The sequence below is a fragment of the Leiobunum rupestre genome, chromosome 11, assembly GCF_980474605.1.
Source record: "Leiobunum rupestre chromosome 11, qqLeiRupe1.1.hap1, whole genome shotgun sequence".
NCBI lineage: Eukaryota > Metazoa > Arthropoda > Arachnida > Opiliones > Sclerosomatidae > Leiobunum > Leiobunum rupestre.
In genome coordinates this window covers 20,365,542-20,381,071 of record NC_143394.1, presented here as the reverse complement: position 1 = coordinate 20,381,071, position 15,530 = coordinate 20,365,542, and the positions used below count along the sequence as shown (strand labels likewise).

General features: G+C 34.2%; 1 protein-coding gene across 15 annotated transcripts; it reads left to right on the top strand.

Moving 5' to 3' along the window:
* Window positions 1-511: 511 nt before the first annotated feature.
* Tm1 (tropomyosin 1) lies at window positions 512-14,783 on the top strand. Of its 15 annotated transcripts, none has more exons than XR_016477451.1 (10): window positions 512-808; window positions 1,224-1,349; window positions 6,803-6,936; window positions 7,542-7,659; window positions 9,323-9,393; window positions 10,241-10,316; window positions 11,629-11,691; window positions 12,700-12,769; window positions 12,966-13,119; window positions 13,392-13,882. XR_016477451.1 is itself a non-coding variant. In XM_090164163.1 (9 exons), exons 1-9 carry the CDS (start codon window positions 695-697, stop codon window positions 14,463-14,465), a joined length of 855 nt encoding a protein of 284 aa, XP_090020289.1. In that variant the 5' UTR covers window positions 515-694; the 3' UTR covers window positions 14,466-14,783. The 15 variants fall into 15 exon arrangements, 11 of the variants coding, with proteins under 11 accessions (XP_090020289.1, XP_090020288.1, XP_090020293.1 ...); XR_016477450.1 differs by lacking the exons at window positions 7,542-7,659; window positions 9,323-9,393 and adding exons at window positions 7,963-8,080; window positions 8,778-8,848 and having other exon boundaries at window positions 520-808; XR_016477449.1 differs by lacking the exons at window positions 7,542-7,659; window positions 9,323-9,393; window positions 11,629-11,691 and adding exons at window positions 7,963-8,080; window positions 8,778-8,848; window positions 11,758-11,820 and having other exon boundaries at window positions 521-808.
* Window positions 14,784-15,530: the final 747 nt, after the last annotated feature.

Here is a 15,530-nt window from a genome sequence, read left to right as displayed (position 1 = left end):
AGGGGGACCTTTAGCTCTAATTTTAGCGAAATCCGACACTGGAACACATACACTAAACGAAAAGCGGCGGCTGCTAGGGGGGGGGCAAAATTATCCCAAAAACTCTTCTGTCGCGTTGTGCACTCGCAGACGGAGAGAGACAGGGGGGCTACGGAACCGGAGGGGGTGAGCGGAATTAAAAAAGACGCGAAAGTTCTGAAAATCCTCGCCCCCCCCCCCCACTTCTTCCGCATGTCCTATACAGACGCAAGCGGTAGTGGTGACGTCACGCTAAAACAGAAGCCGGCTAACCAATGAAATCGCGGCATATACAATTTTGGACGCGAAACTTTCTTTACAAAATCGTAGCTTTCCTCAAACGTACGGCGAACATTATACAACTTATACGGTATATTTAGACTTCGCTGCTACATGGGATAACTTTGGAAAAGTTGGCATACCTATAGAAATCTATAAGACACCGATAGGCTACCCGGCTTGCATTTCGGCGTGGTGAAAAAAAAAGGGAGTGAGCCTGTTAGAAGTCTTTCTGGCAACGCGAGGTCTTTCCGCTTCTTGGTCGAGTCACTCGGTTAGTGCAAGTAAGCCGGAACGCATCGGCGGTGTCAGGCTGTTCGAACTTTGCTGGTTAACGGACGGGCTTAATTTTTTCAATCTCTTCGGTTAAGTTTTAACCACACTAAACACAGCAAAAATGGAGGCCATCAAGAAGAAGATGCAGGCGATGAAGTTGGAGAAGGACAATGCCTGCGACAGAGCTGATACCGCTGAGCAACAGGCCAGGGATGCCGTCCTCCGTAGCGAAAAGGTAAATGCTTAAAAAGATATTTTTTCGCGTCCCTATAAGGTCTCCTTTTTAAAATTCCCGTTTAAAAACCATTAGCCAACTCTCCGCGTAGTCCAGACGCGATCTTGACCCACATACATCCTTTAATAATTTAAATTCACCATTACAATGAACCCTATTCAGTTTATACTAAGTCAATTTAGTAGGTTGTCCCTAGATATGATATTTGTGTGAAAAAAAGTCCATTACCTCCAGTTAGGAGGCACCGGTTTATTTTTAGACGAAGCGTCTCTGTAGATGGAAAGGTTTTCTAGGAACAGGCACGAGATAATTTTAGCATCCCGTTTCGAAATACTAACCGTTTTCAATTATAAAATATTCTTAACTTGATAGAAATATTTTCGACTTACTAAAAATATTTGCATTTTCTTTACAGGCCGAGGAGGAAGTTCGTAGTTTGCAAAAGAAGATCCAGCAAATTGAGAACGAGCTCGACCAAGTTCAGGAATCGCTTGCCCAGGCCAACAACAAGCTCGAAGAGAAAGATAAGGCCCTCCAAAATGTAAGTTTTTATTTGTTCTTTTTAATCTACATCCGTTAGAACAAAGTTTCAATGGCGCCTTCGTGCCCGACAACATTCAAAAAGAAAAAAGGGGCGTGGAAACTGTGGGGCATTGCCCCGCCCCAATTTTTACCTGAAAGGGGTAACTAATATGATATGGATCCTGAAAATATTATTCAAAAATTAAAATACTTAAATTCCTAATTGTAAAAGTATGAAAATATAAAAATGGGTGAATCTCCAAATTTAGTAAATTACAAAAAATATAAATATTTTTCAATAATTAATAGCAACACCAATTTAAAAAAATAATTGGAATCTTAATTTAGGAAAATCGTTGCCCAATTTATGGGGTTCAAATAACACACCCCTAAATAAGGCCATGGATAAAAATAACTAGGTTTAATTGGGGCCAAGGGCTTTCCCGAACAGATTTTCTTCAACAATAAATTTATTCTAAAAACAAAGTATTTTCATTAAATCGTTTCAATAAAGATTAATTATTAACCAATATAATATTTACATTTTAAAATCGTCGTTAATTAAAAATTGGTTCTCGTTAGCCAATCTAAACTTAGTAACTAAATTTATCAACCTTTGTGGAATGTTTTAGTAGTAAAATTCTATTTAGCATTAAATCTACTATACAATAAAGTTAAGTGTTTCTTGTAAACGACTATGAACTACGATATTGTTCCCAATAACCTTTAGAAAAGTGTACAAATATTGTAAAATATTGTTAGGAAAATTGATACCGCTAGCTTTCGGTTAAGGAGCGGAGAAGTCGGGGTAACTCGAGAGGAACACTGAGCATTCTTGGCACTCTCAGAAATGTGACGTCAACATGCCAAATTTGGTGTCGGGACTGCTCCGAGGGCGGGTTTAACCGTCGCACCTCCTCACTATTCCTCTCTTCTCTCTCGCTCCACAAAATTCTCCAGAAATTTCTATCACCTGAATGCTGCAACACTGCCTTCAGCACCGTAGTTTACGTTGACCTCAGAATAGGCCTAGGCCCCTTTTAGGCTTAGCCTTTTTATAGTCTTAGCATTTTTAAAGGATCTTTTTTTATTGATGTTAGATCTAAATAGGCCTCGGTTAATAAAAATTTGGAATGGTGCCGTGGCGGGTCAAATAAATATGGGACATTTTTTTGCGCAACTCTCTGAATACGAGCCAATTTTGAAGACCCGCCATTTTGGGATTGAGGTTATTTTTAAAACTGTACTGTACATCTACTTTCAAACCACTTGGGTCGTTTTAAAGGAAGAAGTTTTAAATAATAGCCCTCTTTATTGTATAATTAGTTTGTTTTTAGTTAAAATTTTGCTTTGTTGGGGAAATTATGTACTTTTTAAATATAGGCCGCATGTACATTTTACGAGTTAAAATAAGTGCCTAGGGTGAAGTATCAAACAGGTGCATTCAGAAAAACAATGCAGACCTAATTTATAACGCTAGATGGCACGATTAGAGCAGATTTATTCCGGAGGAGTCGCTTATTTAAAAAAATTGGCCCTCGTTAATATACCGTTACCTTACACACCGATTATCAAATTTCGTAAAGGGAAACAAACATTTAGAGCGAAACCCATAGAGGATCGATTTTAATGCTTTAATTAATACTAGATGGCCAAAATTTTAACTTTTTGCCGGGAACGGAATAATACTTACTAATTTGGTTTTGAAAAAACACAAATGTTTTTTGTAAAGAAAAATTTTGCTTAAAAATATTCGCAGTTTTTAAAGTTTCTACTTTAAACCGTAAGCGCCATCTAGTAAGACCTCGGGTACTTAGAAATCAATCTAAATTATTTTTAAATTCACATTAAAAGTTCACTAATTGAAAATGCAAAATTCTACCAATTTAGAGGCTAGATATGAACTAACTTTTGCCGTTATAAAGACTTATCAGAGCTTTTAAAAATCAATTTTAAAAAGTAAAGCGAAAATGCAATGGCACGTCGCCATTTTGTGGGAAATTGGTTTAGCGTTTTACCAACAAGGGGCACTAGAAGTGTAAATTATATATTACTAATGATGTTAAGATATTTAAATAGTGGCGTTTAGGTACTAGAATTTTGGTTGTGAGCAGATTATCGCTTTAATAATTAAATACTTCAATAGAAAAATATCTTAACTTAATTTTCATTTTAAAGTATTTCTGGGTTTGAATGTATATTATAATTAACTAATTTAAAACAAAAACCCACGTTATTTTTTTTATAAATTAATTAATTAATTAACGGTTAATATCAGGAACCTTTTGTGGGAAATACTGGGATGTACAACTGTATATATGAACTATGCCATCTTGTTTGTAAGATATTATTTTATCAACCTTGGTTTCAGCCTTAAAACCTTCGCTTAAAGGGCAACGCAAGTGACCATGAAGGGGTGTAAATTATCTTATAGATAAAAAGAACGACTGCGCATGCGCTATCTGCCATAGCCTTTCCCTCTGTAAAAAAGCAGAACCATATTTGCCGAATTTATGTTGTATAAATGCGCCTATCGCGGTTTTTATGCAAATCGATGCATTCTTTAGTCGCGAAAATGGCCAAGGAAAGTAAAGTTTCCGAACTTACCGACAAATCGGATCCTTTATACAAAAGAAATGTATTAAAACAAAGATAAATATTATGTCGGAGTATAATGATAGGGAAATTGTTAAGGGAGACGGGATATAGATTCTTTTACGGAGAATATTCGTGGAGGAATCCATAGATTGACTACATGGTGAGGGGAACCGTTAGGGGGGAAAAATTCAATAGTGGAGGCAGAGGTAGTACGGCGGTGGCGGCCGCCACATGGGAGATTGTAAAGGGGGGTCGATACGCTCGTAAAAGAGTGTATAGGACCAAGTGTGTGCGGCCTTGGATTAAGAATCTTCTTAATCCCAGGTGAGGCTAGCGGCTGAGATTTACCGCATCCAAGGCCTAATGTTTCAACCTCCACGTGGCTACACCAAGGAGAATAAGGTTTTCGCGCTGTATAAAATCCTCCTTGGAAAACCAACTTACGACTTGTAGAAGAAAACATGGCCACTTGCGTTGCCCTTTAATAATTTACCGTCTGATATAAGTGTATAAGTATCTTCCATAAGTTAGTTGGTCGCAATAATGACTTAACATAATACATAGAATTTGACGTCATAAACAAAAAGATAAGCGCTTCTAGCGAGAAAAAATCGCAACCTAAAAACATGATTCTATCATGGAAAATATAGACAAGGCTTTAAAAAGTATTGAGGTTCTATAGTTAATGGTTAGCAGTTAGCTTAGGGTATTTACGGTTTATATATATATTTACATTAAGGGAAGTTAATAAGCCTAATGTAAATCGTCCGAGTTTCTATTCCTCTTCTATATTTTCTATAGTCCTAAATAGGAATGACAGGGTACCACACACTTTTATGATTATTAACTTATGATATTACATAACGTCAGATTTTACAGATTCTAATTGAATGTTAAGTCAAAGTTTCGTCATATTTATCCCCCTAACGCTTATAGACACACATTACACAAGCATTTTTTCGGCTTTAGTCATAGACTACCCCTCTGTCTCAAGAGCCGACGGAAAATTTCCATTTACTGCTAGATTTGATTTGGACAATGGATTCTTTTGTTGCGGAGTAATATAGACCATTCACTTTCAACACACTAAGCCTTACAAAAACAAAAACATTAAGACTTTGAAACCAAAAAGAGTGAAAACGTAAAATATAATTATTACCATAGCAACATTTCGATAGAATTTTGCTTAGTCGCGAATGTGGTTTAGGAACTGAAATACTTCCATCGAAATCGCCAACGAATTTTTAAATTTTCGCGCCGTTTACGAACAGTTCTGTTTCGGAATATATATAATCTTTAGCATTAAAAAAAAACAATTTTTTAAATCTAATTAATTGACGCGAAAAATTCAATGAAGTATTTCAAGGTACGTCAACTGATTAAATAGCGAAATTTCCAGTTTTGCGTTAGATAAAAGATCAAGTGTTTTTTTAAAGTTACGTGTCGAAAAATATTTTAATACAGTTTTGAGTTTCATAAAAGTATTATTTTTATCGAAAAAGCGATATTTTGCCGCTAAAAATTTGTAATTGATGCTAATTAAGCCGGTACCGTCGGCATTATTGTTATAATTTATGCGGAACTACGTTACGGGCGGACGCACAAAACGGGTTTTCGCTTACGCACTCTCTCTACTTTCGAAAGAAGTACCGAAACAATCATTGTAGCCTTCCGCATTTAGGTGTTGGCTTATCCGGAATTTCAAGACGAAGCCCTAATTTGACCATTACCATTTTTGAGGATAGCCTTCTGAGTAAAATTTATAGAAAAGGGAGTGTCGGTTTTGCAATAGCAATATAGACGGATTCGTTGTTATCCAGTTAATTGTTAAACTATTCGCGTAACGTTAATACTACGACTTAAAAAATCCTAAAAATGACGTCCCTACAACAAGGCACGCTTCTCGAAGTTCTCAAGAAAAAGATGAGAGCTATGAAAGAAGAGCTTGAAACCGCTAAAGAATTAGCCGAGGAATCGCAAGCTAGACTACAGGAAGAAATTCGGCGAAGGGAAGAAGTCAGTTAACTTAATTAAATATAATTTATATTATACTCGAATATAGCACATTATTACTAGTCATAACCATACACTTTGTATATGTACACTTAAAGATTATATGTATAATTCAATTTACACTGTTAAATCAAAACCAATCAAGGTTTAATCGACATTTACAACTGCATATATATAAGAAATAAGCCATAAGATTAACTTCACAAATACATTCATTAAAATTAATAAATACATTCATGTTTATGCACTATCTATCAAATCTGTACTTTGATACGGAGCAAGCTTTCTCTGGGGAAAATATAGGGCAATGCGAAAGCAATATATGCAATTTTCATAAGATATCTGTCAAAAATAATTTAGTTGTTTTAAGGCTGTAGTAGTTGCGTAGTTGAATATTCAAATTTAAAAACCTTAATGGTGTTTTAATGAAATTCTGCCCCAATGTAGTGTCTTGAAGCTGTTGTATTGACAATAGCGGTTAAACACAGTGTTAAATAAAATGTGGTAAAAACTCCATAAAATTAATAAATTAACCTAAATGATAAATAATTGGTAAATCTGTAAAATTAAAATGAACCATTTAATTTACCAATATTTAATAATATTGTTCATTTATTATAAATTCAGTACTTGGAAATTTTTATTTTCAATCAAATAAACTAAAAATGTATTTATCTTGTAAAATTTTGGATTCCCATTTCGCTGTAATATATAATTTAGCCAATCAAATCAAATTAGAAAAATATTTAAAAGCAAATTAAATAAACTCTAGTAATGAAATAATTTGGTAAAAATTCTAGGTAGGATAATTATAAAAAAATTATTAACCATGTGTTCTTTTTTTGTGATACCACATTGTAGGCCGAGAGTGAGGTTGCCGCCTTGAACAGGCGTATCCAACTCTTGGAGGAGGATTTGGAACGTTCTGAAGAACGTCTTAAGACTGCCACCGCCAAGCTTGAGGAGGCTTCCCAGGCTGCAGATGAGAGTGAACGGTCAGTTTTGTGTAAAGCATGGAAACATTTTGTGCCTAAACTCTTTAAAAATCCATATAGGCATAAGAACTGATTAGCAGCTTAAAATTATTTGTTAAAAAATATAGTAACTTTTTCCACCCAGGGAAACTTAACTTCCTTATTTTTACATTCTCTAATAAATTTTATGGTTTGGACATTCCTCAAAATGAAAAGATTTTGTAAATATTGAAATTCCTTAAATTTGTGTTAAAGCAAAATAAAAAATCCAGGCTGAAACTTTAAAATTCAATTTTTAATAGTAAAATATTTCTATAAAATTTCTAACTTGGATAATTGAAATCTCGTGGATGAAAATGAAAAATGTCCGATCCATTGTGAATACCACTACCAATATATACGATTCCAATTTTCCAAAAAGTAGTTACATGTTTAATCAAAATAGTTTCATAAGAAAATAGAGAATTACCAATATTTTAAAATTAATACTGAAAATATTAAAAAATTAAAGCAACTGTTAGAAAAATGTATTATCCAAATACCAGCTGTATTGGTAATTTTCAATGGTCTTGACTATTTTTGGTATTGTTGTAGAGCATGTTTCCCATTTTACTAACCCGTTGCAGCATTAGGAAAGCTCTCGAAAATCGAACCAATTTGGAAGACGACCGGATAGCTCTATTAGAATCGCAACTAGCTCAAGCTAGATTGATCGCTGAGGAGTCTGATAAAAAATATGAAGAGGTGAGTTGCGAGGATAGTTTTTGGGGCTCCATTATTCGTATAATTTGATAGATTTAAGAAATATATTAGGCACCAGCATTGTTAGGTTTCAGATTATCCAAAGACACTTCAGACTGTAAAAAGAGGCTTTCCTTCATGCATCAAGCTAACAAAAAAGTTTTTTCCACAACATCCCTGCATTTAGATAACCTCCTTTCCCGACTGTGACTAACAAGCACATGTCAGTGTGTTCTATGAACACTCTTAGTACAGCGTTCCTTAACGAGCGCTAATAGTTCAGACCGTGGGTTCTTATTCATCTAGTATGCGCAAGATGTTGGAGCACAGGAGTATTACAGATGAAGAGCGTATGGACATTCTCGAGACCCAGTTGAAGGAAGCTAAACTCATGGCTGAGGATGCTGACAGGAAATACGATGAGGTGTGATCACCACATTACCAACCGAATTTGCCAGTTTTTTTTTTTTGGTTTTCACGGTGTGCACGAGTCAGTGTGATTGTCATTCATTTAATCATTCATTTGATTCATGTCATTAGATAGTTACGTAGTTCATTACGTTTCATTTCATTATTAGCTTGATTATGGTTGTCAGTATATTTAGTACAGTTTAATTTAATAATTTGAACAAATGCACAAAATATTACAACTTAACACTGCGAAGTGGCGAAGAAGACTATATTCGTATTTGAAAAGAAGAAATTTGTGTCGGAAGTACCGCGGTTTGTTCAATCTTCTTTACCTCTTTAAAAAATGTTTTGACAATCGTGTTGATTAGGAAATTAAACTCAAAAATATACTGAGAATCACTGTAGAGTATGTTTGAAGAGTTGGCATGCGTGTGCTCATTAACTTAATAATTTTTCAACAGGTGACTAATAATTCTTTTTGTAGAAATTTTAGTGGACTTAATTTCATGAATATCATAGTTTCATTTATAAAATGCGTGCAACTACAGGTCTGCTTTCAACCTAACCAGCATGGTTTTTTTAATTAAAACGACAGCGATATAAAACTTGTGTGTAAAAGGCATATTTTACAGCATGATAGTGTGTTAATTATCGGGAAAAAATTTGAGTAAAATTTAAACTTTTCCGTACTCAATGTTCTGCAAACTCAGGTCGCTCGTAAGCTGGCCATGGTTGAAGCTGACCTGGAGCGTGCTGAAGAGCGTGCCGAGACTGGTGAAACGTAAGTTGGGGAGTTGTCTCCCATCGTTTTCTTCATAGCAGGACATTTCGAATCAGAATGGAGTCTGCTTATTTTGATATTTACATTCGTAGCATGCTGGTGTCTAAATATAAGCAAAGTACTTAGTATTTATTTTGCTTATAGCTCAAATATCTACGGGGCTAGTGGTTTGCCTTGCTTTACATTAGTCGCGTGCATACCATAGTTACGCTATATTAAGCAAGGTTAATTTACTGGCCAGTAGATTTTGTTTTGAATTTATTTGGGTTTTATTTGATTTGATAGGCCATATTGGTTTTACTTCCGTACAACCATTATTGGTTTTGTTTGTTTTTATTTTTGTGGTAAAATAATACTAACATCTTTTTTTAAATTTACTTTTTGTGCCAATTTCCTCGTCCATTCCCTAAACCACCTTTTATGTCAACGTGTGCTCTGCATGATATATTTTTGCATGGGCTATGTGTGCGATAGATGGCTCGTCGTATTGCTATGTTGGAAGCCGATCTGGAAAGAGCGGAAGAACGCGCTGCTACCGGGGAGAGGTAAATTTGTAGTTTTTTACATCAGCTTAATTTTTTTTAGGTTAAGTTTTTGATTGAAATTTTGGTTTTTTATACCATTTTGTTTTGGCACGGGCATGATTAATAGATTTTTGTTTTGTTAAATTATGTTTAAAGAGGTATCTACTATTTCTATTTTGTGTACCAATAAGAAATCATATGTAGTTGAACTGCATTCAACCTATTTGAATCATGAGATTCTCGAGCTAGTCTTTTTGAATCGCAATGAGATTCTCGAGCTAGTCTTTTTGAATCGCAATGAGATTCTCGAGCTAGTCTTTTTGAATCGCAATGAGATTCTCGAGCTAGTCTTTTTGAATCGCAATGAGATTCTCGAGCTAGTCTTTTTGAATCGCAATGAGATTCTCGAGCTAGTCTTTTTGAATCGCAATGAGATTCTCGAGCTAGTCTTTTTGAATCGCAATGAGATTCTCGAGCTTGTCTTTTTGAATCGCAATGAGATTCTCGAGCTAGTCTTTTTGAATCGCAATGAGATTCTCGAGCTAGTCTTTTTGAATCTCAATGAGATTCTTGAACTAGTCTTTTTGAATCGCAATGAGATTCTTGAACTAGTCTTTTTGAATCGCAATGAGATTCTCGAACTAGTCTTTTTGAATCGCAATGAGATTCTCGAACTAGTCTTTTGAATGACTATATTTTTTGGCCATTACCAATTGAAGATATTTTTGGGCTCTTATTAAAAAAAAAACATTTGAAAGGGTTATTGGTACGCATTTATAATAGTGATAACTCTTCGTTAATTGCATTATAAGAGTATGGACTTCTTAAACCCTAGACAACTAATTCTGCTCAAATTATCATTTCACAGCAAAATTGTAGAGCTTGAGGAGGAATTGAGAGTTGTAGGCAACAACTTGAAATCCCTGGAAGTCAGTGAAGAAAAGGTAATGTATTTTTTAAAGTCATATAAATTTATAGAAGTTAAAATTAAATTTAAAATTTAAAAAGTAAATTTCAATATCTCTATCTAGTTTTTAGATTTAGTTAATTTGGAAATCGAGTAGCAGCAAATTGGCTTCTTAGCATGATCGTTAAATATTTTTATTATTTTATAGCGCATGTTTTATTATTTCTGATTTTATGTTGAGTTTGGTTTGGAGCAAAAAGCTACATCAGGCATACGATCATTCATTAGTTTATTTATAATGAGGCACATTCCTATCTTACCCTATTTACTTATCAGAGCAGCTGTCAAAATGGTAAAGCCTCGAGTTAATGAAACGTTAAATTAAGTATCAGAAATTTTCTTATTTATTAAATTTTTCATCAAACCATTGAAACATTTGTATTTGGTAAAACTGGGGTGTCACTAACCTGCGTAACTTGATATATCATAAATTATTTTATTCAGATCAAAACTTATACCATGACCCTGTTTTTCACAAATCAAATTAATTTCGACACTTTACCATCAGACTAAACATTATAGCTAGGAAACCATTATTATTTTGCCAATATCATTCCACAAAATGTATTGAAAACAAAGAGGCAAACTCCAACATAACCTATTTATTTTGCCTACTCATCACATATACAATATTCTACCTACGTAAAGTCAAGTAACAACATTATTCCCGAGCACCTGTTTATCTGCATGCTTGTTTTTCCATTTCTACCTTCCTTTTTCAAACCCCATGGTCAATTGTTAATTATTATTTTTACCTGGCCTTACCACAATTTTTATCGCATGGCCATTTTGTAACTTTTTTTTATTTTTTGCTGAATTTTTATTTTACGAAGATAAAAAACTGCTGCTGCTCACAACTGAACATTGCTTTGGCTTTAATATTACAATTTTTTTCCATATTAGCTAAATTATATTATATTATGCTTATTAACGAAAGTGAAGGATTGGACATTTGCCACTTTACCCGAAAATCCATTTATCCAATTTCTTAAATGAAATTTGAATCAATTTTTGGATTCAGATTCTAATTATAATCCCAAAACTTTTTAATCCTACACTCATTTGTCCAACCCCTCAAGACAAAAGCCAAATCAATCGCAGTATGTGGTGTGGGTTTTTCTACAAATTATTTTTGCCCCTTAATTTTTGACACAACATTATCCACTTTTTTCTTCAACAACCTGTCTGTGGTCTTTCCAATATCTCGCTTGATATTGGCAAACACACTTCTATCCTGGGTACCTTCTCCTCTGCTGTTTAAAACCATATCATATAACAAAAACCGTTAGGCCGTTCAACGTGAGGAGGCATATGAAACTACTATTCGTAGCAGTAGTTCCAAACTAAAGGAGGTGAGTAAGGTTTTAGTTCCATGCTGCGCGTTAATGTTTTTTTTTGGTTTTTTCGCGACCCCCTAGGCCATGCAAAAGGAGGAGACCTATGAGATGACCATCAGACAGAGCTCATCTCGACTCCAAGAGGTAAAGCCAGATTATCAAGGAATTCAATCAGTCGAAATTCTCTGTCCCAGAGACCCATTGCCATTCATCATCAAATATTCCCCATGTTTTTTTGCTTTGAAATGTGTTAATGTGTATGACGTTTTATGACTTTGTGCTAAAAGCAATTCTATTTAGATCACTAGATTACAGAATACTGATATTTAAGTAAATTTAATATTTTGGGATAAACAAAGCCAGTGATTTTAATATTAGTCAATGTAAACGTCATACTTATGAAGCATGTTAGTGGCGTGACTAGACCAATGCACCTGCGTTAATAATAGGGGCCAATGACGGGTGAACTATCAGTGGTGTAAGTATAGAGGGCGGGACCCATTTGGCATTGGGGCAAACTTTTTCTAGCTACGCCACCGGGGCATGTTATGTTTTTGTAAATGGAAATTAGTAAAGAAAACTGTTCTAATATGAATGGTTATCTTCACTATTGTTCCACCAATAATCAAAGTTATTTTTTCGTAATTTTAAATTTGAAGAAATGACTTTGTAATGGTTTTTACTAGATAAAGCAGACTCTCTGCAAATATTCAACAACTGTCTGTAAAAATTTAAAACCAATTTTTTAAATTCACATTGAGTTGGTAGAATTTCTGCTTTATCTTGATGACAAAGGTTTACTACCATTTAATACTGAAATATTAAAAGGATAAACTTTTTGGTTTTGGAAAGAAATACAAAACCATCCAAAAATTTTATCATTATGTTAAATTTGAATTATTTGCTTAAAGAAACATTAAATTGCTCTATCTCAAAAGCTTAAAATTTTTTATAACGATAAAATTTTTGGTGCTATCTAGTGAAAGAGCCCAAATAACCTGGTATTGTAATGATTTCATATAGGCTGAGGCCCGTGCTGAGTTCGCTGAAAGGTCCGTTCAGAAACTCCAAAAGGAGGTGGACAGACTCGAGGGTAATATTTATTTTCCTAAGTATCCGTTTTTATCACTAATGACCCATGTATTAAGTTTTATTTGGTTTACGTTGATTTTGGTTTTAAATCCTAAATAACTTATAACTTTGGAGTCACTTAGGTGATGTTTTTGAAAGTTAACTTATTAACTAATTCCTTAAATGTCTGTGTGGCATGGACCCGACTGATATTACAGATGACCTTATGGCCGAACGTGAGAAAACGGCAATGCTTCAAGAAGAAATGGAGTCAACGTTGAAAGATCTCCAATCCATGTGATGCCTGTTGCCCCTACACGTTTATTGACTCTGCATGTGTTTTAAAATGTCAACTGCCATTTTTATTAGAAGGTTCGACCTGCACGATCTTTAAAATTTACTTTAAAAGAAAAAAAGCCCAAAAATGACTTTGCGAATCATCCTTATTTTTTGTTTGGCTTGGTTTTTTGTGTTTTTACTAATAATCGGGGCAATTTAGATAATCGGTAGTATTCAATGTATACTACGAAATTTTGTTTATGTTAAGTTTTTAATTCGTTATTCGCTATCATGTTTAAATAATAATTACACGTTTTTAACGATCATAAAACAAACAACTCTAACATTCTTGTTACCAAACTTAGACGAACTGGTTCACGAAAAAGAAAAATACAAGTCAATTTCCGACGAGTTGGACCAGACCTTCACAGAGCTTACTGGATATTAAAAGAACATTTGCTTTTTCCACTAATCAGCGCGACTATTTAAAATTCCACTTATCGTTTAAAAACATTTAAAACTCGATCACTTCTAAACCTTTGTCTATTACCGTTTGTGAACCACTAAAATAAAAACCCCTTCATTATAGAACTGCAGGCCATTTTTTTTTAAATTTTAGTTGGAATTTTAGGTTTATATTTTTTTTGGTTTGGACATGTTAGATCACATGGTACGCTATTTGAAACAATGGACAAAGTGCTTAGACTTAAAGCCAGATTATTTCAATGTATAAATTTAAGATCGAGGCTATGTTCAGCAATATGAATTATAAAAATGGACCGAAATTAAAATAGCGCGAGGCGGATTATAGCCTAAATTATGACTTCAGTGATTGAATAAAAAAAATTAAATTTAATTCGTATAATTTTGTTAATAATATAGTTTACATACCAGGTTATCGGTAATGCATGTGTTTTGTTTATTTCTACGCATGCTTACTAATCCACGCTTGCATAAAGATTAATTATTTCTTTTTTAAATGCTCAAGTTTGCTGCAAAATCTATATGAGGTCAAATTGAAATGACCTTTTTTCTCAAAACTATAGATATAAAATTTCAGAAACATTTGGTGACTTTAAATGGTCATTTACCACCAACAGCCCAAAGCAGTTTCAGCATTGTAACCTTTCTATCTACCGACCATTATTTTAATGTAAATTGGTTACCCAGGTCTTGTAGCTTTGGTGTAATCCCTATTGGAGCATTGATCCCCAATTTTGCCAAATTAATTTAAATTATGGATTTATTGGTTTTTGAGAAAAAAGGGTGGTTCTTAGCAATATAAAACCGTGTATCTGGATGAAGCTTTTCTAATTGCTTTTGCGCTTAATGCTTTTTTTTATTATCTAACCACAGACGAGCTGGTTCACGAAAAAGAGAAATACAAGTCAATCTCCGACGAATTGGACCAAACCTTTTCAGAGCTCACTGGATACTAAAGACAGTTTTTGCTTTACTAACTCATGTAATTACATTTATAAAATTCCAATATTTACGTTGCCGCTGGATTTTTGTCACGTGAAACATCTGAGAGACTTGATCATTTGTATTAGTTTTTTGATATTATTGTAGCCGTTACAGAAGGCCATTTGAAAACTGCAAAATTTAAAATAAGGGGGCTCATTCTATCTTTCGCGCCATTTAATATATCAAATTGTAAAAAAAATTACACTGTGATGCGTGCATTTTCAAATTTTTTACCAACAATTCAGCAGCGCGTATTCTTAAAAGTTAATAAATAAAAAATTGTAACAGAATTTTGCTTTAACATTTCTATCCGTGCCATCACCATGCTCAATAAATTCATCTAAATATATTTAAAATTCCGGTGTTTTAAATGAAATTGCGTTGGCTTGTTGAAATTGATACGCACATTAAGTGAAGTTTCAAATTATGGGTACATGTGGCTTAAATCTTAGCAACTAAATTATGAAATAGTAAAAATGTCTATCGCTGATTTTCAATCTTTGGCTTCAAAATAAAACAAGCATGACGCCTCAGCTTTACTAAAACAAATCTAGTAATAAGCCATGTTTGTCATTCTGTGAGCGTTCCGGGGCGTTTTGATGTAAATAAAATTAACAAAGGATTAAATCAGTGGCGGCGGGAGTATTTTTTTTAAAGGGGAGGGAAACAAAATATCTCGGTGCACGTCGAACTCTGATTGCGCACTGCCTTAGTTCCAAAATAATGTACCTCAAAATTAAATATAAGTAAAATTTACTAATTTTGGAAAATTGATAACTTTGGAAATATTATATGGACGCTATTTTTCATACTTTCATATTAAACGAAAGTTGAAAAAGAAGGGTACCTATGTTGGAGGAAGGTAGAGACATAGCCGGCTGTATTAGAGAAGGCCAGGAAATCCAGGCGATTTTTCTTAACAAAACTTCCCGCGCTCCTGGCGGCTTTATCCACTAGATGGCATCTTTTGGCCCAGTAATATTGTGAGGTCAGAGGCTAGCCGTCTGCTACCGTTAATGTATTTCCATACCATTTGA

What these genes read in the sequence shown, in the direction of transcription:
- Tm1 (XM_090164163.1), top strand. Translation starts at nt 695, where the DNA reads ATGGAGGCCATCAAGAAGAAGATGCAGGCGATGAAGTTGGAGAAGGAC. An exon ending in AAGATAAGGCCCTCCAAAAT is followed by an intron (nt 1,350 to 6,802) that starts GTAAGTTTTTAT and finishes ACCACATTGTAG; the next exon opens with GCCGAGAGTGAGGTTGCCGC. An exon ending in GTAGTTCCAAACTAAAGGAG is followed by an intron (nt 11,692 to 12,699) that starts GTGAGTAAGGTT and finishes GATTTCATATAG; the next exon opens with GCTGAGGCCCGTGCTGAGTT.